The sequence below is a fragment of the Gopherus flavomarginatus genome, chromosome 19, assembly GCF_025201925.1.
Source record: "Gopherus flavomarginatus isolate rGopFla2 chromosome 19, rGopFla2.mat.asm, whole genome shotgun sequence".
Lineage (NCBI taxonomy): Eukaryota > Metazoa > Chordata > Testudines > Testudinidae > Gopherus > Gopherus flavomarginatus.
The window spans coordinates 13561909-13588285 of record NC_066635.1 but is presented as its reverse complement, the minus strand read 5'-3'; the positions used below and the strand labels follow the sequence as shown (position 1 = coordinate 13588285).

Genomic DNA, 26377 nt, shown 5'->3' with positions numbered 1-26377 from the left:
TCCTCCCGGGACCGGGGGCGTGTGTGTAGGGGCTGATCCTGAGCCAGGCCTCCCCTCAACCAGCCCCCCCTCCAAACCCACCCACCCCCAGTAACCTGGGGGCGGTGGGACTTGGGACCATAGGCAATGCAGCCACCAGCCCCGAGTACTCTTGCGAGCTGCCTTTCCCAGGCCCTGTAATGATGGGGGTGGGGGGGGGGTGATGGGGAATCTCTGCCCTGGCTGGTTGCCTGCTCTCTGGCTCCCGTTGAGAAGAGTCCGCTGGGGGAATGATCAGGGACTGGGATCAAACTCCTTCGAGCAACCTACTAGTACAAAGCATTGATCGCCCAGGGCACATGGCAACTCCAAGCCCCCTCCCCTTCTCCGACCACCCTTGCCAGCCCTCTTCTCCTGCAGCCGGGCAGCCCCCGCTCCATCTTCTCCTTTGCTCAGCTCCCCCCCCCTCCACTTTTCCTGCCCCCCTTCCCTACAGGGACACTGGTAAGAAGGAGCCAGGGCTGTTTGCTTCATAGAGCCCCCTCGTGGCTGCACAGCAGAAACTTTGTATGCAGCGGTGGTGTCCTGCTGGTCCCAGGCTGTTAGAGGGACAACGTGGGTGAGCTAATCTCTTTCATTGGACCACCTGTTGCGCAGAGAGACAAGCTTTCCAGCTTACACCCGGCTCTTCTTCAGGTCAGAACAGACCAGAAATTGGTCCAATAAAAGAGATTAGCTCATACACCTTGTCTCTGTGGCAGAAACTATCTCTCCACTTGCATGACAGCTCACTGAACGCCCTGGAGTGCCATCATGTTACCCACGTTAGCTGCCTGAAAAGAGGAGTTATGTTGTGATCGAAGGGGAAGGGGGCTAAGCCAGGTTTTGCCAACATGACAGTTGAAACCATGCAAGCAATTATCATATTCATGGCTGATGTTAGCTGGGCTGTTATTACTAACTCATGTTATAAAGCCATGCTGGCTAGCAGACCTCTGAGTGTTTCAGCTGCGGGCTGTCATTTATAGCACAAACAAGGAGGAGTCCTTGTGGCACCTTAGAGACTAACAGTTACAAGAAAAACCTTCTCCACGTTGCTCATGGAAACTGTGCTAGGATCCTGCAAGCAAGAAAAGCGTTTAAACGCATGCTTCCAGTTAGCGTGAGCTCTACTCCAATGTGGGCACGGCTCAGCTGCGCTGAAACATGGCTATCCTGGGGCCATGCCAGGTCCTTTTCACTTGGAGGGAGCTTTGCTCAAGTGACGACCAAGGGGTCTGATTCTCCACTGCTTTGCGCCGCTTTGAGAGAGTGGAGAATTCTGGTGGAGTGGCATTTTTCCTGCTTCGCACACAGGTGTCAACAACAATCGGAAGTGCATTGCTATGGGGAACAAGGACTTGTGGATCTAATCCTGCAAACCCTGATGCAGGGCCAGTGCAGCCACTGGGGCGCCTCATGTGAGTAACTGCACGCCCTCTGAAAGGGCTTTGCTGATGACTTAAGTTGGCAGGTTTTGGCCTCTATGACCAGGTACTCCAGGCTCAGAGTCACAAAAGGAGACGCTCTGTTCTGCTTGTTAAAACGATGAATGCCCACAAAGGAAGTGAGTAGCAGGCTGGAGCCCCAGCAGCAGCCCGTCTGGGTGACATAATGAGCCCAGAAAAGATTCCACAAAAGTGGGGAGGCTGAAAGGGAGCTGGAATCAGCTCAAACCTGCATTCATGTGTCCAGTCTCCAGCAGCAGATAAAAGTGTCAGAAGCTCTTGGGAGACAGACCAGTTCTCCAACCTGAAGCAAATACTCACCAGCAACCACACACCACACAACAAAAACACTAACCCAGGAACTTATCCTTGCAACAAAGCCTGATGCCAGCTCTGTCCACATATCTATTCAAGTGACACCATCATAGGACCTAATCACGTCAGCCACGCCATCAGGGGCTCGTTCACCTGCACATCTACCAATGAGATATATGCCATCATGTGTCAGCAATGCCCCTCTGCCATGTACATTGGCTAAACCAGACAGTCTCTACACAAAAGAATAAATGGACACAAATCTGATATAGGAATCATAAAACTCAAAAACCAGTAGGAGAACACTTCAACCTGTCTAGTCACTCAGTAACAGACTAAAGGTGGCAATTTTGCAACAGAAAAGCTTCAAAAACAGACTCCAAAGAGAAACTGCTGAACTTGAATTAATATGAAAACTAGATACCATTAATTTAGGCTTGAATAGAGACTGGGAATGGTTGAATCATTACACAAACTGAATACATTTCCCCATGTTAAGTATCCTTACACATCTTGTCAACTGTCTGAAATGGGCCATCTTGATTATAACTACAAAAGTTTTTTTTCTCCTGCTGATTATAACTCATCTTAATTAATTAGCCTCTTGAGTTGGTATGGCTACTCCCACCTTTTCATGTCCTGTATGTGTGTGTGTGTGTGTGTGTGTATATATATATATATATATATATATATATATATATATATATATATATATATATATATATAAATACACACATACATACACACACACTTACTATATGTTCCATTCTATGCATCTGATGAAGAGGTCTGTAGCCCACAAAAGCTTATGCTCAAATAAATTTGTTAGTTTAAGGTGCCACAAGTACTCCTCGTTCTTTTTGCGGATACAGACTAACACAGCTGCTAATCTGAAACCTAACTGCAAATAGGTAACTCCTTACAGACTAACATGGCTGCTACTCTGAAACCTGTCCTTATAGAAGCTGTACTGTTTGCTGTACCCAAGCAACTAATACAAACATAGTTAACTGGCCTGTGGCTTCGGTGGAGAGGCAGCAATTGTGCTCGCCCAGTAAACACAGAATACAAAGACAAAACCAACCAAGTAGTAGGAGATGCCTTTTAATGGACTAGCTAAATCAATACAGAGAAAAAATCTTGGTTGAGGAGGCTGCTCCTATTCCTTGTTCTGACAAGGAGTCCTCATGTGGCCTTGGGCAATTCACTTAGCCAACCTGTGCCTCAGTTTCCCCATCTACTACAGAGGGGCCTTGAGGCTTCATTCAAACCAGTCTTCAACATGCCTTAGATAATTTAACTGCCTGTATTCTATGAAAAGGAACAAAAATCCCAAGTAATTGAGACTTGGAATCTTCATTGATTGACCAATGGAAAAATCAGAGCAAGAGGTACAAGATATGCAAAAGGAGACACATGGATAATGGAACGATCCTCCTGTCTACTGTGGTTTGAATAAAAAAATGGAGTGTTATGTCTTCAATAGGAAAAGAAAGGGAAGGAATGTTGGAAGCACAAAGTTCCCTGCAGTGTTGGATAGCAGTTGGTCTTGGGCAGTTCCAGAGATAGGAAAAAATTAAGGGAGAGAGGGAGTAGGATCCCTATGGGGAGAAACAGATGAGGAGCAAAAGAAGAAACTGGCAGAGAGTAATCTAGACAGATGGATCCACCTGAAAAGATGTGACCTTACCATAACTCTTGGAGTTTATGAAGGGGCTGAATTCTGCGTGACCAGTTGCAGCTGAACTAGAGCGAGAGCTTAGAACCAAAATCCTGAGTCCAGACACTGCTGAATTTGGGGGAAAGAGAGGGGGCAGCTATAAAATTCAGACCCTATCTCCAACAGGACAGAACAAAAACAGAGATCTGCCTCAATACCATTTTAACAGGCAGGTAGTACCAGCTTTGCAATATTGCCAGGAGCCAGCCAGACACAACATCTTATAAGGCAGGACCCATGGCAGAACTAAGGCCTGCATTTGCAAACTTAGATGCCTAAAATTAGGCTTCAAAATCTAGGTTAGGCACATCACTAAACGCTTTGACCTGTAGGAGTGATGCGCACCCACCAACTTCACTGAAGCCAATGGGACTGCAAATGCCCAGCTTATTTGGAAAACCAGGCCTCTTCTACTGACGTGCCTGGACATGGACTTTAGGCACCCTGCTTGCAAAATTCAGACTTACAATCTTGCCTGTCCACGAAAATTAATTAGACTTACTGGTAATTAAAGCCATTGGGAGTTGACTGTGCCAATCTCAGAAAAACAGATCACAGTTTCTTCTGGAGTTATTACCACCTTTAGGGCCAGATCCTCTGCTGGAGGAAACCAGCAGAGATCCATTGAAGTCAATGGAGCAATGCCAATTTACACCAGTGGAGGATGTGGCTCACTTTACTTTGTTTCTTAAATTCCGTTCAGTGGTGGCAAAAGTTTGCATGGGCAATGAGTAAGTTTCCTCAAACAGCCCCAGGGTGACCTGGGTCAGGCCACCTACAGGGGCCCATCCACTGCCTGACCTCTCTGCTGAGGCTGCCAACAAGGGTGCTAAGTGGCACCAACTGTGATGTGGATCTCTCTCTCCACTAGGAAGTGCACAGAAACCAAACAAGCCATTACACATGAGCCTCCAAGCAGCTGCTAGACTGAACGAGCCTTCAATCACTTAGTGGCCGGCTGAATCAGAACCCATAACGCAGAGAAGTGAAGAAGCTCCCTATCCCATCGTTGCTATAACCCCAGCAAGCCAATCCCTCCCCTTCCCATTTAAACTAGATCCTCCATGCCTTTAAACACCTCCCCAGATAATGTTTTATTTCACTAAAAGCAGCAGAGAGTCCTGTGGCACCTTATAGACCAGGGGTAGGCAACCTATGGCACATGTGCCGAAGGTGGCACGCAAGCTGATTTTCAGTGGCACTCACACTGCCCGGGTCCTGGCCACTGGTCCAGGGAGTTCTGCATTTTAATTTAATTTTAAATTAAGCTTCTTAAACATTTTTAAAACCTTATTTACTTTATATACAACAATTAATTAGCTATATATTATAGACTTATAGAAAGAGACCTTCTAAAAATGTTTAAATGTATGACTGGCACACAAAACCTTAAATTAGAGTGAATAAATGAAGACTCGGCGCACCACTTCTGAAAGGTTGCCGACCCCTGTTATAGACTAACAGACGTATTGGAGCATGAGCTTTCGTGGGTGAATACCCACTTTGTCAGATGCATTCACCCACGAAAGCTCATGCTCCAATACGTCTGTTAATCTATAAGGTGCCACAGGACTGTTTGCTGCTTTTACAAATCCAGACTAACACGGCTACCCCTCTGATACTTTTATTTCACTGTGTCAGATAATTCTCTGTGTAAGAGGCAATGGCCCAAGTTTAACCCATCTGTCACATGGGTCAGTCTAGCCCATCAGGATTGGACCTGGTATTGAAACTTATCTATATAAAAACATAGATTAGAGAAGATGTGGACGGTGGGTACACAGAACAAATTAAAATAAAGGAGACAGCTAGGGCCAGATAACTTCCAGCCTACTGAAGTGTTTAGCAGGGGTAGAGGCTGAGGGAGTGTGATTGGACAGAATGGGGAAGGACAGTGGCTTACAATGCCACCCATGCCCGGGAGCGGCTCTTGGGAGGTTGCTAGCGCTTCTGGCTGAGACGAACATATTTGATTTGGCAGCTCTCCCTCCTGTCCCCATCCCCCTCAGCCTGTGCATGCATAGAGACACCGGTGTTGGCCGGATCCCAGGATTCTGTGAGAATGGCAGCTCTTTCACATGGCCCACATGAGCCTGGTCCCTGGCTGCTCACAGGCTAAGGGGCACCCACAACTGTTCGCATTGCTGCAGAGACACGGCTGAGCTTGCAAAGCCAAAGCACCAGGAGTTGGTTAGGTTTCAAAACGGGCTTTAGCCAGACCCTCCCACAGACCTGAAACCCACAGCAGCATGAATGACTCCACCATGCAGGCATATGAAGAACCACTTCCTGCAAGTCAGCACTACGCTAAGGGCAGGGCAGGGTTTTCAAAGCTGAGCCATGGACTCCCCCGGCCTTTAACCGCCATTAAAGGACTGTTTGGAAGCTGGAGACTATTTGGGCTAGACTGGGATGTTCTTCCATAGAATAGCGTGACACCTAGCAAGAGTCAACAAAGCAAAAACTTTAAATTCAGTACAAAAACAAATACAGGGGCCTGATCCAAAACCTTTGGACTAAACGGCTCAGCTTCCATTAATAGGTGTTGGATTAGGCCAGTGGTGCACTGTGTTTCTACAGAGCCACCTTTCTGGAGTCTTTCAAAGCACTTTACAACCATTAATGAATTAAGCCTTATAAAACCCTTGCTATTCATATCCCCACTTTACAGATGGGCAAACTGAGGCACAGGGAGGTTAAGTGATGTGCCTAAGCCAACACAGAATCTGTGGCAGTGCTGGTAAGAGAACTCCAGCCTCCTGAGACCTGCAATTTAAAAGTCCGTCCTTTACCCTATAGATACAACCATGAATGTCAGTTTCATTTGATCTGAATACTCTTCAGAACCATGGCACAACACAGGTCCACCAGCGAATGGGACATTGCAGCAAAATATCTGTCAAAGGGTCTGACAATTGCAGTGTTTGGGAGGTAAGAGTTCCAGGTGGGGAAATTAGAAAATAAAGACTATTTGGTGTAATCTGGCTCATTTCAAAGAAATTGCTTTTCAGAGATATCTTCTCCTCCTCCTGACCCATGGATTCCAGTGACTGCTGTTATCACTAGACAGGGACGGCTTACAGGTAGCAGTGGGCTTATTTAGAGACAGAAATTTCTCCGAACCCATCCATCTTCAGTTCAAACACTGGCCAACCACATAAGCACACATCCTGCAAGCACAACATCCTGGTGTCAAAGCAATCAATTTTTAAAAACAATTAAAACATTGCAGCTTCAACAATATTTGGAAGTGCAAAACCTTAATGAAATTAAACTCACCAAGACCTGAAAGAGCTCTGATACTTGTGGGGGGGAGGGATCTGATGCTTAAATGTACTAGGTTTTAGCAGAAAACTTCTACTGCCCTGTCTTTTGACACTGAAAAAAACAACTGGTTCAGAACTTAGCTCTCTGTATGATGCTTAATTTGATCAGACGCCTAAAACATGTCTTGTGTGTAAACCTTCTAGTGCATAACGTAATCGTACAAGCCTTAAAACTGAAAGAGAGTTATTACTGGCATTCAGGGGACATCACTGTTCATTACCTTCTGTTTCTTCTGCCCTCCTCTGCCACACTAAGTACTTTTTGTAGCCTCCGTCAGTCCACAGTGTTCTTTTAGGAATATCTTTTGACTGGGTTCCTATTGCAGCATCTGATATTTTTCCAAGAAGAGCTTTTGTAACTCTGAACTTACAGTTCTTTCGGTACAATCCCTGTGCCCAATAACTTTCTACATAAAAGCCTTCATTATGAACCTCTTGGTCACCGTCCCTTGCTGACCAGACTTTTGAGCCCCAGATGGTACTTCCAGTACAGTTTAGTCAAACCCCAAGGAGAGTTTCAAATACTGTACACAGTAAAGACTGAAAAAAAATTTTTTAAATTGTAATTGGCAACATTGTAGTCTGCCTGTCCTTCCATTACTTCCTGATGGCTGCCATCTCATTTACATATTTTTTCAAAAGCCTTTTCTCTGCTGTGTTACATAATTTGTGTTTATCCAAATGAACATTAATTATTTCCATGTCTGGGCAGTACTGGATTTTTTTGTTTTGCTTTTTGATAGAGGCAGAAAATTAACCAGAGTGAAATGAACTCTGATTTAATAACACTTAGCCCACGTGTGGCATTCTGGAGACACTCTGCAAACATTAACTAAAGATTCTTCTCAACCCCCCAGTAGAGGAATGAACATTATCCCATATTACAGACAGAGGCAAAGTCTCAACATTTTCAAAGTATCCAGTGATTTTGGGTACTCACCTTGTAGTCAATTACACCACTGCAAAAGGAGTGCAGTCATTCGCTTTGCATGGGTGCAAATGACACAGGGCAAAGCAATGAAGAATCTGAGCCTTAGGACCTCATTTTCATAAGTATTGATTTGCATGGGTCTAATTGATGAGTAAAGAAAGTTAAGCACACGTGAAATAGGGTGACCATCTGTCCTGAATTGGATGGGACAGTCCCAAAATGCAGAGTCCAAGTCCCGGTCCCAGGCGGCATGGCTTCTGCAATTTCTGTGCTGTGGGGCTGGCTTGGTGTGGCTCTCCACTCCAGGTGTTGCACTCTCCAGGGTTGCAGTGTCATTCAGTTTTGGCTCTGTTCCCCTGATGACCAAATTCCTGAGAGTAGAGTTGTGACCTGGCTCATAGGATTGCAAGGCCACTCACTCAAATTTGGCCTACCCGACCTCTTGTCATTATGACAGCTGGTTTAAATGTGCGTGGCACCGGGACCCCAGAAGTTGCAGAAATCCCGCTCTAGGCTGCCCAGGTACAAGAGCAGAAATCCAGATTATAGCAAATCTCGTTGCTTTGCCCAGAAAATCCCCTTCCTTGACGTCTATCTACCTGTCCAACTGTCCATCCTTCGACTGAGCCCCTCTGAGTGTTTTATATGACTGGAAAGCACCTAGCAGATCATGGGCATTACAATAAATAATAAATATGAAATATTATCCTTTGCAACTAATATTTGAGTCACTGTATCTTCAAAGCCCATTTAAAGGTTAACCAATATATTTGTAATAGATGGTTCATCAATTGCTAGAGAGTCTTACAGAATCCAGCAAGTCAATACGTAGCTTATAAACATCTATATCACTCTCCTCTGGTGTGCTTATTACTATCTCTAACATATTATTGTGTCTGTAACGTACTTATAACACCTATTAACTCTTTATAAACCATTTATAAATGGAACCTTAATGTAAAGAGTGACCATTTGTTTCCATTATTAGTGCTGCAGTAATCTCATGTTTCCATTCACTGATACAAGCTTTTCGTCGTCAGGACATAGGTTGTCCACCAGGAAGTCCTAACGGAAAGAATTCTATCAGGATTGAAACGGGGAAGGGATGCAATGGAACAGAATTCTACTACTCTTCCCCCTAACTTATTCCCTGTGATTCATTAGAAGCGCATCTCTAGAAATCTAGAGCCTTATAATGATTTACACTTAGTCCAAATTTCATGTGGATCAGCAGCCAAAAAGAAATATCCCAGCACAACACACATACAAGCCTTCTTCCACAACCACCTATATCCCAGTCAGCTCACTACGCAACAAAAAGACGACTTGCAGTTTGACTGGAAACATCAATAGATCCCAACTGTGTTGGACCAATGAAAGAGAGTGAATTCCACAATCAAGAACCAATCACTGAAAATGTCCTGTCACGACCCCTGCTCTTTAAATCTAGTGCGTTTGCAAGTTCAAGTGCCCCCGCAGATCCCAACCATCACAATATTTGCACTAGGGCAAAGGGGAGGCTTGAGGCCCACAGATTTGCCTTTCTTCATACCAAAAAAGTTCTCCTGACATGGCTTGAGGGTTATTAGGCAAAACAAAAAGCCATCCCAAGAGTGATCTGGAAGTGTTACACTCCCCAAACCCAGGACTTGTCTCCACAGGGAGGCAGTGTGCTTAGAGGTAATGGACTGGGACTTGAGAAACCTGAGCTCTATTTCCAGCTCTGCCCCTGGCCTGCCGGGTGACCTTGTTGGGCCCCCTGTGTATGTAAAAAGGGGATCATGATCTCTCTTTATGAAGTGGTTTGAGAGTTATGATAAATGGTGCTCTGTGAGCACTAGGAGTTAATAGGAAGTGCCACAGGTACCAACCATCTTTCAGGGGTGAGAAGCACCCTGCAGCCACATGCACATTTTTTCCCATTGATAGTTCTCTGGACAGACAAAGGGAGAATGAATGAAAGCAAAGTCACCCCAAAGGGATTCAGACCCGTGCCCTGATGTAAAGCCCAAATGCTAATGGGAAACTGAACTTGGAAACCAGGCCATAGGGCTCTTTCTGATTGGCTAAGATAACAATGGACATTGTCACATGGTCAGAGACCCGTGAGCTGTACTAACAAAGGAGGATGTGGCTTGGAGGAGATACAGACACCATGGGGGATTGGTGAGGTGGAGGTAACCTTTCTAAGCTACCTACCAACGCCCGAGCTGTAAGTAATCTTCCACAGTAGTAACAAGACAGCCTGAAGCCCACTGAGTGAGATTCATCTTGAGATTAGCCTGTGGTGTGTTAGATTATCTGCTTTTTATTTTATGATGCTCTGTCTACGTTCTCCCCCACACAAACTCACTTAAAGTAGGGCTCATCTACGACACAACTAGAACCAAGTCTCCTGACTCCTAGTCCTGTGCTCATCCATTAGGATAAAACGTTATGGATGGAGGGAAACTTGCAGCTCGTTTATAAGCAAAATGTCATACAAGGTCGGTTTAACAGCCAGCGGATGCCGGGCTCCTTCTAAGACCTTTGAGAAAATGCCCTAGGTATGAAACATTCTACCAGTTTCCCACACAGTGACAACTTGAAAACAGGCTGGGAGTTTTTCCTTTGGTCATCTTGCTTCATCTGTCAGGGCTTTGTCCCAAGTCAGATGAATATTGGGCAGGTTCACATTTCAATTTCTGATGCACCTTTTCTTAGAGGATCGTATCCTGCACTTGCATGGGTTCTGGACTAAATAGGAGATGGGAAAGACCCATTAGACCAGGGCTGGGATTTACTGTATAGTGCAAGCCACACAAAGCCTGGTTAGAGAAAAATAAGAGGAAAACAAGGGAATGCTAACTCCCTCTTGTGGTCACCAGGAAGGCTGTCTGCCAAGGACCAAGGAATCCACTGAAGGCCATTCATGTTTTCTTTGTCCTCGGCAAAGGAATTCACAGCAAAGGGCAGGAATGGGGTGGAGGAACAGATCCCTGTGCTGTCCCCCTGCAACAAGAAAGTTTGACTCTGCAGACTGGCCATCTGATCATAGGCAGCCTCAGGGCTGGAGTTGAGTGGGTGAAGAGCTCCCCCTTCCTCTGAAGGCTTTCACAGTCCCAGAGAAAAAAGTCTGCATGCAACTAGGCAAATTACTTATTGCAGTCCTTGTCAACCGGGGTACGCATACCTCTGGGAGTATGCAGAGATGTTCCAGGGTGTACAGCAACTCATCTACATATTTGCCTAGTTTTACAACAGGCTACTGAAAAAGCACTAGCAAAATCAGTACAAACTAAAATTTCATACAGACAATGACTGGTTTATACCATTCTATATACTATACACTGAAATGTAAGTGCAGTATTTATATTTCAGTTGATTTATTTTATAATTCTATGGTCAAAATGAGAAATTCAGCAATTTTTCAGTAACACTGTGCGGTGCCACTTTTTGTATTTTTATGTCAGATTTTGTAAGCAAGTAGTTTTTAAGTGAGGTGAAACTTGGGTGTATGCAAGACAAATCAGACTCCTGGAAGAGGTACAGCAGTCTGGAGAAATTGAGAGCCACTGACTGATTGTATTCAAACTAATTTGGGGTACAAAGGAAGGAGGTGGAAATACCACCCCAAATACAGCACCTGGAGACTTGGTTGGATCTGTTGGCTTTGAGTCCATTCCAGGACGGGACTCATCCCAGCTGTTGGGGAACAACCACCACCACCAAACACTGCCCCTCCCTACTCACAAGCACTCTTCCTGTTTCACAGATTTTGTTGGCAGACCTGTGATTTAGGGTTGGGTTAGTATGACAGACAGTTTCAGTTTCATTTCTCTCCCTACAGGGTGACCAAATAAATAACGAAAGAGAAAGAGGGGCACAGCCCCAGAGAAACCATGGAGGAGGAGAGCAAGTTCTGCAAGAACTGGTAAGAAATCCTTTATTTCCCCGGTGTGATATTTATATCTGAGGGTTATAGAGGCTCTAGCCCCATGGTTCTCAATCAGGGGTATGCAGAGGTCTTCCAGGGGTACATCAGCTCATCTAGACAAGTTTCTAGTTTTACAAACAGGATACAGGAAAAGTACTAGCAAAGTTCATACAAACTAAAATTTCATGCAGACAATGACTTGTTTATGCTGCTCTATATTCTATACCCTGAAGTGAAAGTACAATATTTATATTCCTGTGGATTTATTTTATAATTCTATGGCAAAATGAGAAAGTCAGCAAATGTTCAGTAACAGTACACTGCCAGTTTTTTATTTCTAGGTCAGACTTTGTAAGCAAGGAGTTTAAGTAGGGTGAAACTTGGGGGTACACAAGGCCAATCAGACTCCTGAAAGGGGTACAGTAGCCTGGAAAGATTGAGAGCCAGTGCTCTAAAACAATGAGGAGGCCGGTGGCACCTTAAAGACTAAGATTTATTTGGGCTTAATCTGTTAGTCTTTAAGGTGCCACCAGACTCCTCATTGTTTTTGTGGCTGCAGCCTAACACGGCTACCACTCTGATACTGCTCTAAAGAGCTCCCCTTCGTCTCTTTCAGTGAGGAGGAAGGCAGGGGCAGAGCAGGTTGTTGAGGCAGCCAGCAGCAATGTGGTTGGAAGGGTTATCTGCTTTGTGTTCAACTTTACAAACAAGCTGCCAAGAGTTTTTAAACTACTTTTGTATTTTAAAAAACACACTTTTTTCTTTATCATGGACAGATCCTTCCCCGTTGGTTACTATCCTTCCCCATTGGTTACTGTCCATATTCTGCTTCTATGTGCACACACCTAGGAACACAGGAAATGCCACACAGGGTCAGACCAGAGACTCATCTGTCTGTGGCAACAGCAAGTACCAACTGCTTCAAAAGAAGCTGAGGGAATTCCCTGATTATGGACTAACCAACCTAAAGGGAAAGTTAGTTTTCATGAAATCTGGAATAGGGATCTGTAGCAAGGTGCCTCCAATCCCTGCCAGTGCCTCAGTTTCGCCTCATGCCCAATGGTTCTTTCTGCCACCAAAATGACTTAACTCTCTGGCTAAGTCCCCCAAAGTTCCCCCATCCAGGCTAATCAGTCTCTTCATCCTCCCATTAATAGCAGGGGTCACTATGGCAGCCTAGGGTAGTGGTTCTCCAGCTAGGGGTATGCAGAGGTCTTCCAGGGGGTTCATCAACTCATCTCAATATTTGCCTAGTTTTACAACAGGCTACAGAAGAAGCACTAGCAGAGTCAGTACAAATTACAATTTCATGCAGACATTGACTGGCTCATACTGCTCTTTTCATTGGAATGTAAGTACAATATTGGTATTCCAGGGGGTTTATTTTCTAATTATATGGTAAAAATAAGAAAGTCGGTGATTTTTCCATACTAATGTGCTGTGACAGTTTTGTATTTTTGTGTCTGATTTTGTAAGCAAGTAGTTTTTAAGTGAGGTGAAACTTAGGGGTATGCAATACAAATCAGACTCCCAAGAACATAAGAACGGCCATACTGGATCCATCTAACCCAGTATCCTGTCTCCCGCCAGTGATCAATGCCAGGTGCCCCAGAGGGAATGAACGGAACAGGGAATCATCAAGTGATCCATCCCCTGTCACCCATTCCCAGCTTCTGGCAAACAGGCTAGGGACACCATCCCTGCCCATCCTGGCTAATAGCCATTGATGGACCTGTCCTCCATGAACTTATCTAGTTCTTTTTTGAACTCTGTTATTGTCTCCTGAAAGGGGTACAGCAGTGGTTCTCAAACTATTGTACTGGTGACCCCTTTCATATAGCAAGCCTCCTAGTGCAACACCCCTTAAAATATATAAAAAGTGTTTTTAATTTAAACACCATTATAAGTGCTGGAGACAAAGTGAGATTTGGGGTGGAGGCTGACAGCTCATGACCCCCATTTAATAACCATGTGACCCGCTGAGGGGTCCCAACCCCCAATTTGAGAACCCCTGGGGTACAGTGATCTGGAAAGGTTGAGAGCCACTGGCCTAGCGGGAACCCATACCTAACTTCCCAGCCTTGGGAACCCTAAACAAATTATCATAATCATGACCAAAAATCTATGGAGTAGATCCTCAACTGATGTACAGTGTCCTAGATCCATTGAAGACCAAAGTTCTCCAAACTTGAGGACAGCTAGAATCCACCTCCAAACTTCGCAGCGCCCCATCTGAATATAGGGCTCAATTCTCCTCTTGCATTAACTTTACCCCTGTGTGACTTAGTTGGAGTTATTCCTGATTCGCACATGTGTGAAAGGAGAATCAGACCCAGATATTTTGGGCCTAAGTCCACTGAAGGTGCCTGTCCCCTTTAAAGATGTTCATAGTAGAACAGCACCACCTCAGTAATGGAGTCCAAATGTCTCAATCAAACAGGGCACAACTATAAATATTAATCTCTAATGTTCAGGGACAAGCCAGTTGAGTTAAAGGAGGTCCAGTAACATTCTTTTCCTTCCCCTTTTCCATGCCACACAGTAAACGAGATGTGTCTGCTGCCAATTTCTCTCTCCACGAAGCCCACTGCATGCGATTTCTTGCTGTCTGTCCAGAGTGCAATGAACCTATTGCTCTAAAGGAGATGGAGAAGCATCAGGAAGAAGAACATAAGCAGGTGAGAGTTGCTCTATTTCCTGAAATAACAAGAGCTCCCAGCTATGAGCTAGGTTTCATTTTAGCTCGGCCATGCTATTGGATGTCAAATAGCAACGAACGACTATAGCTGAAGAGCAGAAAATATCCTCTCCTCCCGGCTCACAGCTCCCATCCAGCCACATGGCACTTACATGCTCAAGCTGAGGGTCTGTGGCCTAGAGAACACATAGACCTGACTCCACTTTGTTACGCCTATTATATGCTTGTGTAACGCCATTGATTTCAGTGCATAAAACTAGTGTAACAGAATGGGGAATCAGGTCCTACTGGAGCCATCTTCAGCAAGTGTAAATCAACATAATCCACTGATGTCAATACAGAAATGATATCTTACACTAGTTGAGCTTCTGTCCCTATATCGATAGGGCTATAGGCTCCTAACTTCCATCTAAATCAATGGGAGTTAGGACCCTAAATAACTTTGTGGCTCTTGTCCTTAGCACTGAGCTTGGCGAACTTTCAGGTTTGGATGCCTGAATAAAATGGCCAAATCCTGCATTTGAACAGCCAGATCAGAATTGTATTTTCCATTAAATCTTGCATAACATAGCTCAGTCCCTGCTGCAAAAACTACAATCTCCACCAGCTTTTAATCAAATGGGATGAAAACAGAGACACCATACTAGGCAATTAGCCTGAAGCAGAGTTGGCATGAGATGCCACCAGACATCTTTGTAGGGTTCCCCCATGATCTATTTTGTATTTTCCCCTAAGCAACCTACTAAATCTTTTCCCCCTTCACTTTCAGGTCAGATGTAAACTGTGTCACCAAAGCATGCAGAAATACCTGCTGGAGAATCATGAGGTGAGTAGAGTGATGTATAATATCAGAATCCTATTCAGATCATCTCTGACAAATCACCTTGAGATGCACTGAAAAGGAATGACTGCAAAATAAACATCTTGACTGCTGAAATGTAACAGCGCCCAAGTCAGACAGCATAAGCATGACAGTCATTCCTTAGTTTAATTTAACAGAACATTTTACAGTTAAACAAGCATTGTGCGCACTGTCCCTACCCTTCTCTTCCCATGTAGTTTTGCAGGGATTGTCTAGGAGAGTCTATGACCTCTGCACATCTCATGGGGCCCAATCTTTTCTGCCCTGCCGTCCAAGCTGATGTCTCTTACAATTCCAAGGAGGAGGCTTTGAAAAGTGAGAGACCATTCTAAGCATAGGGGTGACCTGCAAGAAGGTGCAATGCTGAGGTGGGAGAAGCAGATGGTGGGAATGGTTAGGAAGGAGATGTGGAACAAGGTGAGGATGGAGAAGTTAGCGGCATAGGCACCGACTCTGTGGGTGCTCTGGGGCTAGAGCACCCACAAGGAAAAAATTGGTGGGTGCTCTGCACCCACCGGCAGTTCCCTGTCCCTCTCTGCCCCAGCTCACCTCCACCTCCTCCCCTGAGTGCGCCGCGTCCCCGCTTCTCCTCCCAGTGCTTGCCACCGCAAAACAGCTATTTCACAGCATAACAAGCTGTGAGAGGGAGGGGGAGGAGTGGGAACGCGGTGTGCTATGCGGAGGAGGCGGGGACAGGGCGGGGATTTGGGGAAGGGATCCAATAGGGACAGGGAGGGGGCGGAGACTTTGGGGAAGGAGTTGGAATGGGGCAGAGGCAAAGGCAGAATGGACCGGGGGTGGAGCAAGCGGTTGAGCACCCACCAGCGCCAGGAGAACTTGGTGCCTATGGTTAGTGGGGACATTTTCAGAGCTGGCAGCGATTTCTGCAGCCCAACATCCTTATGCTTTCGGCTTTGATTTACTGTTTGCAATAATTTCCTCTGCCCACATGCAGTCCTATAAATGTAATGAGCGATCACTGAAATGCACATTCTGTGAGCTGGAAATGCCCTTCAATAAGCTGCAGAGGCACCAGAAGGCCTGTGGTAGTCGCACTGAGCTCTGTTGGGAGTGTAACAAATACATCATGTACAAGGACTTGGACAAGCACAAAGACATTTGTCAGAATGGCAAGAAGCTATCAAGCAATGGTGAGATGCACTATCAACCCAGTGAGGAGTCTGCTCGTCAAACCTCTATTCTCCCACCCTCAGGTACCCAAAATCTCTCATGATCTGTAACAGGGTCACATTGCTCCAGCACCTGTTGCTTTGGAAATTCCCAGTTATCTGTAATGACTGTATTCACAATTTTCTATGACTTTTGATAATCCAGGTTGTCCTGTATAGTGTGAAAGTCCCCACAAGGGGTTATTGTCTAACCAGCCACAGCCAAAGGGCCAGTTTCTGCTCTGAATTACATCCACAACTGTAAATCCAGAGCAGTTCTGTTGATGTCAGTGGAGTTGGTCTGTATGTATAGCGGCATAACTCAAACATTGGGCCTTATTTTTGTCTACAAGAGGCCCCTGGCAATGTAAAAGGGCCTTAGTGTAAATAAGAGTCACACCTTTGATTTTTCAGCTAGTGACATTTTAGGGCCTGATCAACGATTCCTTATTTTCCCCCAAATTCCTGTTGGCTTTAAGGGTAATTTTTGGTTGTGCAAGAACTGGAGGACAGTGTTCTCTGTCAGGCAGGGACCACAATCCCAGTAAACCAATCTGATTAAGTTTGCATAACAATCCTACTTCTATTGCAAACTGCCAAGAGTGACTAAACAAGCACCTTTGCAAACACACTAGCTGAAGCGCAACAAATTCACCCCCTTCCTGGGGTTTGGCTTAATCTTCAAGCTTGACTGCTCTTGGAGCCCATGCCCTAGAGCCTCTCAGTCTCCTCCTGATATCATATCTCAGAGAAGCAAACCCCACTTAAGCCTGTCCCACCAGGTTCAGCGCTTGCTAATCTGGTAGCGTATTTAGAGTCCATGTTGCCAGCCTGTTATAGTGACCTTTAAAAGGAGCACATTTGAGCGATAGGCTTTCTTCCTACTGAAGTGTCAACAGCCAGGCACATTACTGAAGTATTCGATAGCATCATGGTCCCTTGGGGCTGTGGATGGTTTTCTGTTGGGTAAGAGAAGAGGTCTGACCAGAGGGTGACAGGATAAGTGGGTGATCATTTGTGAACACTGTCCTTCCTCAGAATCATTGGTAGGCACCATGAAGAACAAGGGGGGATACAGAGCAAGAACGTACTCACTGGGAAATATACAATCCTTTGTAGCATAGCACTAAGTAGAGATGGGCCTGAGGTGTGAAGTGTGGATCCAGACTCAGATTTCAACCACTCCAAAGTTCAGCAGGGAAGGAAGGTCAGAACTTGAGTTTATTTAATAGGAGCCAACAGTGAAGTCCAGATCCATATCCGCCTTAGGCTTTGGTCCCTTGAAGTTCAGTGGTGTTTGGATCGGGTGCCTCTAGGACTGGTCAGCGTGACCTGAGTTTGGGGAGCCTGGGTATGGTATTTTACTGACTTGTGCCAGCTCTGCGCATTACTGATAGATCCTTTCCTTTTCTCCTCTGAAGGTCTCAGTGACAATCTTTGCCAGCAGTGCAATAAGTGCTTCCCAGATGACCAGTACCTCCAACACCTGGTAAGTGGTTTGGGAGCTAAACCCGCAAAGAGCTTGGGCCTCATTCAAGCCAGGCCTTTTCTATTTAAATCCACATATTGGTTTCAGTAGGACAACATGTTTTGGCTGCGCAGTTTGCACAGCTCTTGGTATCCATGGCCAGCTGGCAACAGCTACACATGCCCTTGTGACCACGAGCTTGGCCCTTAGCACCAGTCCTTGTTTGGCAGGGCTCCTCCAGGGATCTTAGCCTCTCACTGCTGATGCAGAATGCAAACAGCTGTGACATTCCATGCCCCCTGTATCCTTCTCACCCACTTCCTAGGCAGTGGCACGTTGAGATAGACTGGTCAATAAAGCCCTGAAGCATATAGGCCCCAGCTCTGTTGCCCTGAGGGGGTCTCTGTTCTGAAAAGGCTGCTACTAACCTTTGAGCCAGTTCGATGGTGCCTTTGCTGCAGAAGCTTCTAATGAGAACCTCACTCCTCATTGGAGCATCTACCTGGACTCCATCCTCCTCTCTTTGTAAACCACCTGCAAACACTGACTCCCCCACCCCAGAGGGGACTTTTAGTTGTAGTCGGTTTTGTAGAACTTTTCTCCCTCCCTACTGTTTTTTAAGACCTCCATCTTTATTGGCGTTTAGTCTCCCATTATCTCATTTTGATGTTTTTAATTCTTTCTTATATTAAACCGCTGTGCAGACTATATCTTTTCCCAGCACCATCAAGGACACCCATCATTGGTTCACCATCTGGCTATTTCCTTTTTTCTCTCATTCTTTTTAACTGTCCGCCACAGAATGAGTGTAGCCCACTCTCCAAACTGGCGGAGATTCTCGCCAGCCAGTCAGTTACAAAATCCCACCCGCTCCCACCTTCCTCTCTGGTTACGTCTCCCCCCCGTGAGAATGCAGCCATAGCGTGGAAGGACGTTCGCCCGAAGCGGAAGGAAAAGGACTTATCTTCTGCGTCTAGGCCCTCCCTCAAGCCACTGAAGAACAAAAAGTCAGCAGGCCGCCCTGCTTTCACTGCCACAGTGGATCCTGTACTGCCTAAGGCTCTTGAAGACCCAATGACTTACGATGTGTTGGTGACCTGTTCCCAGTGCAATATCCTCCTCCCAGGTCCGACTCTAAGGAAGCACGAGGTGAGAAATGCTACGTACGCCACTGCACACTCTTGGTGATGGTGGACAGTGAAGGGGTGCTGGGGACAGCCAGAGGCGCCGACTCTGTGGGTGCTCCAGGTCTGGAGCACCCACGGGGAAAAATTAGCGGGTGCACAGCATCCACTGGCAGCCAAGCTCTCCCTCCTCGCCTCCTCCCCCCCAACCAGGCGCGCCGCATCTCCATTTCTCCCCCCCCTCCCAGCGCTTCCCACCCCCCTGCCACCTAACAGCTGTTCGGCGGCGCTTAGAACTTTCCAGGAGGGAGGGGGAGGAGTGGGAATGCAGCACACTTGGGGAGGAGGCAGAGAAGAGGCAGGGATTTGGGGGAAGGTGATGGGGACTTTGGGGAAGGGGTGGAATGGGGGTGGGGCAAGGGCAGGGCAAGGGAGGCAGGGGTTAAGCACCTACCCAGCAGAGGGGAAGTCGGTGCCAAAGGTGGCAAAGATGGCTTAAAACCTCCTTTAATCTCCCTCTCATCCCTGCCTCAAATGCAGTAATGGAGTAAGTAAAAGTCAGGTCCCTTGACTCTAGGGTCAGATCCTGCAAGGCACTCGTCCTCTTCTTCCCCCTTCACTTCCCAATACATAAATACAGCATGGGGAGTGTGATTAGGGTTATGCTGTAGCAGGGGCGGAGCTAGCCTCAGGTCTGAAGGCCTGTGTCGGGACCGAGTTGTCTCCTAACCAAGCGTGGATCCCTTAAGGATGCAGGGCTATGTTCTTTTGTATTCATTGTCATTATTATTCATTTCTTCAGAGAAAATGTCTGCGTCTAGCTTCTTTGCAAAGTCTCAGGAGGAAACCAACATGGAGTCCTGGAAAACAAGGTATTATAATATTCCTAAGAAATACAGTAGAACTCAGTTAGAGACATCTACAGTTGCTGGGTTAATCAGGATGATGGGGCATTTCCCAGAGCAGGTGCCTCTGGAAACGTTAAAGATCAAAGAATCACAGGGAAGCTGGGTATTTCAATGAGGATAGTGGTATGTATACCTATACAGTCTCCATGTTTAGAAACCATGCTCTGATCTTCCAGGCCCCCAGGCCCTTGTCAAGCCAACTCAGTAGGAATGCTTAAATTTGGCCCTAGCTGCATTGCAACTGCCAAAAGCTACAAGTTAAGGCAGAAAGACTAGAACTTGGGTGCTCCCAACATCTAGCCTTATGTTCTTTCCACTTCAATAAGCTGCCACAGGTCAATACTGAATTTTATAGCCACTCTCCTGTGGGAGACTTTAAAACAAACATATCTGCATTTTCATACCATTAGGAATTTAAAATCAGCTCCCTGCTGTCCTTGTATATAGTATGAGGTCTTCAGCTGTCCTAGCAGACAGGATTTTAGGTACTCAAGATGCACAACAACACTGAGAACCAACAACAAGTTTCTAGTAATCACATCTTAATTAAGGGCTTGTGCACCCACCCGTGTTATACGACTTGAATTATGCTGTTATAATAAAAACAGTACAACCCCACTAGAATGGGCACAATTATACCAGTCTAAAGGTGTTTATTTCTGTATGTAAAGGGGCATTAAGTGATAAGGCACCTTTATACCAGTATAATGACATCCACACTAGGGGTTGTACCAGTGTAACTGTACTGATAAAACTATAATAATAATTCACCTGACAGTTATACCAGTGCAAAAACAGTGCACAGACCTGGCCTAAGTGATGCTAACTATAAGGACCTTGGGCCTAATCCTGCAATCGTTACTCAGGACAATCTCCCATTGCTTTGTATAATATTTTCCATAGACAAAAATGCTACCTTATACTTTTAGCTAGAACTATCCTTGTTTTATATCAAGGGGAAAAAAAACAAGAACAAAAGTCCATGAAAGAGCATACAGTGTATGTCTCTCCTCAGACAGACTGCACCAACCTGAACACAAAATGGCTGCCTTTCTCTGTAGGCAGCATATTTACACGCTGAAAGATGTCATACAACTAAAACAGAGAATGCACCACAGTGTGAAATTAAAGGGAGTTTTGGCTGACTATGGACTACAGGATTGTACCTTGAAATACTTACCCATTCATTACATAGTTTGTATTCAGTTTCCTTGTACTTAGGACTGTTCTAATGGACTCAGTCAAAATGAGTAGGGGGAGGTAAGGGCATACCTTCATGGGCTTACCTGTTCATTGTAAAATAAAAAAAATTATATCGGGTTTTGTTTGTTTTACAGAGGAGCCTTTCTGAGGCACTCCTGGAAGAAACTGGAACCAGAGATGCCCCACCAGACCCCAGGCTTCAGTTCAGCACTAGTAACGGCATTCTAAACACATGGCTTTATACATAGCGAATAAAAGCATCATGCTTCCTACACTAGACTGAGAACAAAGAAGCATTATTGGAAATTTATTCTGAACCAAATAGGCTCGTCGTCAAGCTTTCCCATAAAGCTCTGCACAGCTGTGCCCCAACAATTGCCATCCTTTTGGGCATTGACATGTCATCCTTCCTTAGGGACTCACTTGTTCTCTGTGCCCTGCCTGTTACAAGAGCGGAGGTTAAAGGTCCCATTCTCCTCTCAGCTATACTGGTGCGTCGTGGCTGAAGGTGCAGGAACGTAACAGAAGTACTTGGCCCACAGTGTTTCCACTGATGCTTTCAAGGTGTTGGCTTTCAGCTTTGACCCTAACGTCCCATAGTGATCCATCCCACACCACTAGACAGGTTGTACTCAGGTCCACTGGCCTCCTCCCCCAGCCACATACACACACACCCACCCCTGAGAGCAGCCTATGCTTCGCAGTCACTTTCCTTGAGGGGAAATATTTTCCCTCAAGGAATTTAGAAGCACTATAGATTCCCTGGGCCCGATGCTGAGCATCTGCCATATCCATTGACTTCAATGAGAGCCTGACTGACTCATAGTGTTTGACCCGGCACAACAAAGGGCTAAGTACTGGTCTCTTTGAACTTTATGGGGGCTTAGCCATGGACTGCAGGACTATAGCCCACACGGCTTAGCCCTTCATTGGCAGATGAGAGTGTTCAGCCCCTGGTGTTACTGAGCCCAAACTGCTTCACCACGAACTGAGAGGGGCAAATGGTGGAAAAGTTAAATCTCCAGCACAACAAGTGGAGGTTGTATATTGAGACAGCTGTTGAACTCTAGTTGAGTGAGAACATGTAAAAATGTTACCTGTGAACACATAAGATTATTTCATTGGTACCATGTTTTCTCTGTACTGGAATGCTCCTAGCTGTATGTGATCCTATCCACTGGTTGCTGGGAGCTGAGCAGAGTAATCACGTGAAGTTGTTTGCTAAGTGTGTTCTCAGCCAGTTCATCAATCCATTTGAAAATGAAGGTTGATTTACGTTATTTGAAGAAGCCAGGCTTCCAAACCACTGAAGTGTGACTGAATACGCCTTGCTTCCCATCTCACGTTCTCATCAACAAAACATCCAGCTATCAGAATGAACCAAGTTTGACTATTGAAACGAGACCTACAAGATAGCTCTAAGCAGGATGAGATTTTTCCAAGGCTGCCAGCACTAGCCTAACTCATTGCTTCCACTGAAGTCAGTAGCTGACTTTTAAAGACGTCCACCACTTTTGACAAGCCCTTTCTAAATAGCTGCTGAACAACTCCATGTTATGGAATATCGATAGCTATAATTGCTTTTTGGGGGAGAATGGGCCTGTAGCTGGAACTAACTCACACTCTGTAGCAGTTTCTTACTGAATGTAAAATAATGTGTTTGTTTTACAGGTGTGCATAGGATAATAAATTTAGTATTCCAGGTCATTGTAATGTGCAAAAATCTATAAGATTGTATTATCTCTGAACCAAAGAGTGTTTATTGTCTATGCAGAGCCCTACCACGTTGCAGCCCTGATCCTTACGGGGGTTTGTTCCTCAGGGTTACTCCAATAAATTTTTGTTATAATAGAAAGATCTACTAGATTAGTCTCTTCATTTTTGTCTGCACAGCACACTGAGGCCTAGGTCTGGGATCTTTGGGTCCCAGACTTTTATCTGCAGTAAATGAATTATAATTGGATCTGTTTCAAACCCTTTGAACTAAAAACAGCTTCAATCTCACCCCGAAATACTGTTCTAAACAGCACTTGTCAATAGAATCCCCACCCTCCATTGACAGGGAGAGCCGTGGTACTGCAATACAGCACAGTAACTACAGCAAATGTTTCAGACTTTAGGGGGAGGGGAAGGGTCACACTCCTTGGCTGATTGTGGTAATCATGTTAAGCACCATATCACCAGAAATAATAAATTTAGCTTAACACAGCAGGTTGATTACAGGAGGGGTCCAAGGAGAAGGGGAAAAAAGTGAGTGAACAATAATGTTTTAAATTTCATTGGAACAAAGATTTCCACCACCACCCTCGGCCTCTCATTAATACCCTGGAAGTCCAGAACAAAGTCTGCTATAATCCTGCACATTCCCCCCACCTCAATCTCCCTCATGTCAATGAGGTTGTACAGGTTTTAACAGAAGCATTTAGCCCCCTGCAAACAAGGGCAGATAGGAACAAATTCACTACCTTCATGGGGTGTTGGTCCTGCTCATAGTAGGGATGAATCCACCAAAGACATGAAACGCCAAAAAAACCTGCTTGCTTAGTCCTAGGAAGCAGATAGAGACATAGCTGCAGGGGGGCTGGATTAGCTAAAGACAGAATCATTAAAGGCTAGTTTGGTAGCTAGGCTCCTAGTTTAGGAAGTGGGAGAGCTAGGTTCAAATCCTTGCTCTACCACAGATGTCTTGTGAGAACTCAGGCAGGTCACCTAGTCTCTCTAGGCCTCAATTTACCACCTGTACAAGGAGCATAATGGTCAGTAACATTTCTGTAGCCCATTGGCCTGACCCCCTTCCCAGAGTCTGGAACAGGCCCTCTTCCTGACTTTATTATTCAAACACAAAACTCACCAAACAAAGCTAGTCCCTTGACCAAAGCAGACAACAAAGGTTTCACCCTCTGTTCCAAGGCCTGCCATAGAAGCCTGTTTGCTTTCTGTAGTTTTCTTTTTGACAAGCCCCTTTCAGCCCTTTATAGGGATCACCTGATCCCTTCCCAGCTGGGTGTGATAATGGAACAGGGCTGGTGCCCCCTGGCCTTTAGAGGAGCAGACCACCTTGTTACAACTACCCTAACTCGCAGGGATATTGTGAGAATAACAATATCAACAACTGTGAAGTTCTCAGATAACTACAGTAATGGAGAGCTGAGAAGTACAATAACTAGATTGGCCCTGCCACCAACTGCTACATCTTCTTTATGGGTTAAATTTGATCTTCAGATGCGTGTGCAATTCCCACTGACATCTAAGAGTAGAATTGGATTATCTTGCTAACCACTCCTTCTGTTTAATAGCAGTCATTTGGGTTTAGTAACATAAGGACAGCCATCAAAAAACAAGAGATGGAACTTGAGCTGTAAATCAGACCCCCCGCCCCCTAACCCTAGGACGCTCCTCGCTGAGCACAGGCTTTGGCTCAGGCCCATCAGAGTTAAAAGCAAAGTTATAGAACCCTGGTGCACTCATGCTTTTAACTTCTCCAGCATGTGGGTTGCATGTAAAACAAGACACTGTGGTACAACAATTAAACCAAGTGGGCTGGGGTTGAATGGAGCAACTAAGTGTTTGTGTAAATATAAATATATATCCCTTGTTGTTACAAAGAGAATTTGCAAAAGCTGTACTGATGCAGCGACAAGTCTGCTTGAGTATGTGGACATAGTGCAGGGAGCTGGGAGTTGCTCTCATTCATCTCATTGGCTGTTAAAACTGAAGTTTAAGTTTCAGTTGAAGTTAAGACTGACAGTTCAAATGTCAGCCTTGTTTACTTTCACGGCTAATCAAAGCATGTAGGGATGATCATATTAGGCAAATCTGAACAGTATACTGTGAGTAGCATTTTATACTGGTGTCACGAGTGGGTGGGGCTCAACTTGTGGGTGGTGCTTGAGAGAGTACAGCTTTCTTTCCAATTTCACTGCCGCAGGGATGAAAGTGATTTCAGCTACTTAACCTAAAGCTTGAGTGCTGTGGGGCTGTTTTGTGTAAAGATAAATTCACGCTCCGATGACTGCAAAAATATTCACAGTCCACCAGCTTCACAGGCATCTGATCCGTAACATGTTAAATAAGTGAAAACTATGTGGGAAACTATGGCCTAACATCTTCCTCAAGCAAATAAAACCCAGTGTCAGAAAACTCAGCAAATATGTGCAGATTATTCCATACACTTGTTTTGCGTGGAGTGGTCTATAAAAGGATGGAAGCACTATCTTGTCATAAGTGGAAACCAGCTTGCATTGCATGCATGAGGTTTGGGGCCCCTAGGTTAAAAGCTGGAGCACGCACCACTTTCTTCCCTTGCAGTTTGTGGCTCAGCTTCCAGACGCATCACCTGGTTTCATAGAGGGAAAGGGAGGATGTACTGCAGCAGCCCCCCAGATTCCTTGGGTGCTGTTTGCACTGAGCTCCCAAGCAATGCATCTTTCTCTACTTCCTGCCTTCACATCAAGGACACTGCTCAACCAATTTTCTCCCCATTTGTACTGGGATAAGGCCAGGCTGTGCCTGCGACATCACAGAAGCTATCTGCTGTTCCCTCATAATGGCTGAGTGCAGGCACATGACATGTCTCAGTGCCCACTGAGCCCTGCCAGGACAAGCTCAGAGAGGGAAGAGTGTTGGGGTATGAATGCCTTCCCACCAGTCCAGCATGAAAATCAGAACCGGTAACTAATTCCTCTTGCATCACATGCCTTGTGTGTCTCATTTTTACAGCCCTCCATCAGATTTCCTGACTCCCTACCTGTGCCTTAGCCATTGGACCACACTGGACTCCTAAAATGGACTGAATAATTGGATCACTCTATTGGCTGAACAGCTTAATGTTTATTTCCCTAACTCCTTGGATGTGATGTTTCAATAGACCAATTTTCAAAGGTTTTTGGAAAGCGTCAGCAGGCCTTTACAGTGCCTCCCAAAATAGGCTGTGATGTTAACCCAGAAGAGCAGATGAAATCAGCAGGTTTTGCTGGTTCATCTCAGGCAGTGCAGTTAATCTGTGCAGGGCAAAGGAAAGCAACTCTTTGTACAGTACCAAGCATACTGGGTTGAGGCTGCTCAAGAAATAACTGATCATGCAGCAAAGCCACCTTCAATTACATTGGTATTTTCCAGGAGCTTCTGGAGTCTGCATAGATATAAAATTTAACAAATTGATCTGGAACTTCTATATCATTTTATCATTGAAGGTTTAAGCATTATTGGAGGTCAAGGAACTGAAAGCGTGTCCTTTGCTGTTGCTATAATTTTACCATTGCCCCTGTGGCC

The 26377-nt window shown here is 45.4% G+C and overlaps 1 protein-coding gene across 2 annotated transcripts; it reads left to right on the top strand.

Annotated features, from left to right (window-relative positions):
• The first annotated feature begins 11587 nt into the window (after nt 1–11587).
• On the top strand, nt 11588–22961 carry XAF1 (XIAP associated factor 1). 2 transcript variants are annotated; one of them, XM_050929357.1, is made up of 8 exons: nt 11588–11671; nt 14217–14352; nt 15142–15198; nt 16190–16448; nt 17825–17892; nt 18673–19020; nt 19798–19867; nt 21241–22961. In XM_050929357.1, the coding sequence occupies exons 1-8, from the start codon at nt 11640–11642 to the stop codon at nt 21252–21254; spliced, it is 984 nt and encodes a 327-aa protein (XP_050785314.1). In that variant the 5' UTR covers nt 11588–11639; the 3' UTR covers nt 21255–22961. The 2 variants fall into 2 exon arrangements, with proteins under 2 accessions (XP_050785314.1, XP_050785313.1); XM_050929356.1 differs by lacking the exon at nt 21241–22961 and having other exon boundaries at nt 19798–19923.
• Nucleotides 22962–26377: the final 3416 nt, after the last annotated feature.

Coding starts and splice junctions, on each gene's coding strand:
- XAF1 (XM_050929356.1), top strand. CDS start 11,640: ATGGAGGAGGAGAGCAAGTTCTGCAAGAACTG. Junction 15,199..16,189: donor ACCTGCTGGAGAATCATGAG/GTGAGTAGAGTG, acceptor GCCCACATGCAG/TCCTATAAATGTAATGAGCG. Junction 16,449..17,824: donor CTCTATTCTCCCACCCTCAG/GTACCCAAAATC, acceptor TCTCCTCTGAAG/GTCTCAGTGACAATCTTTGC.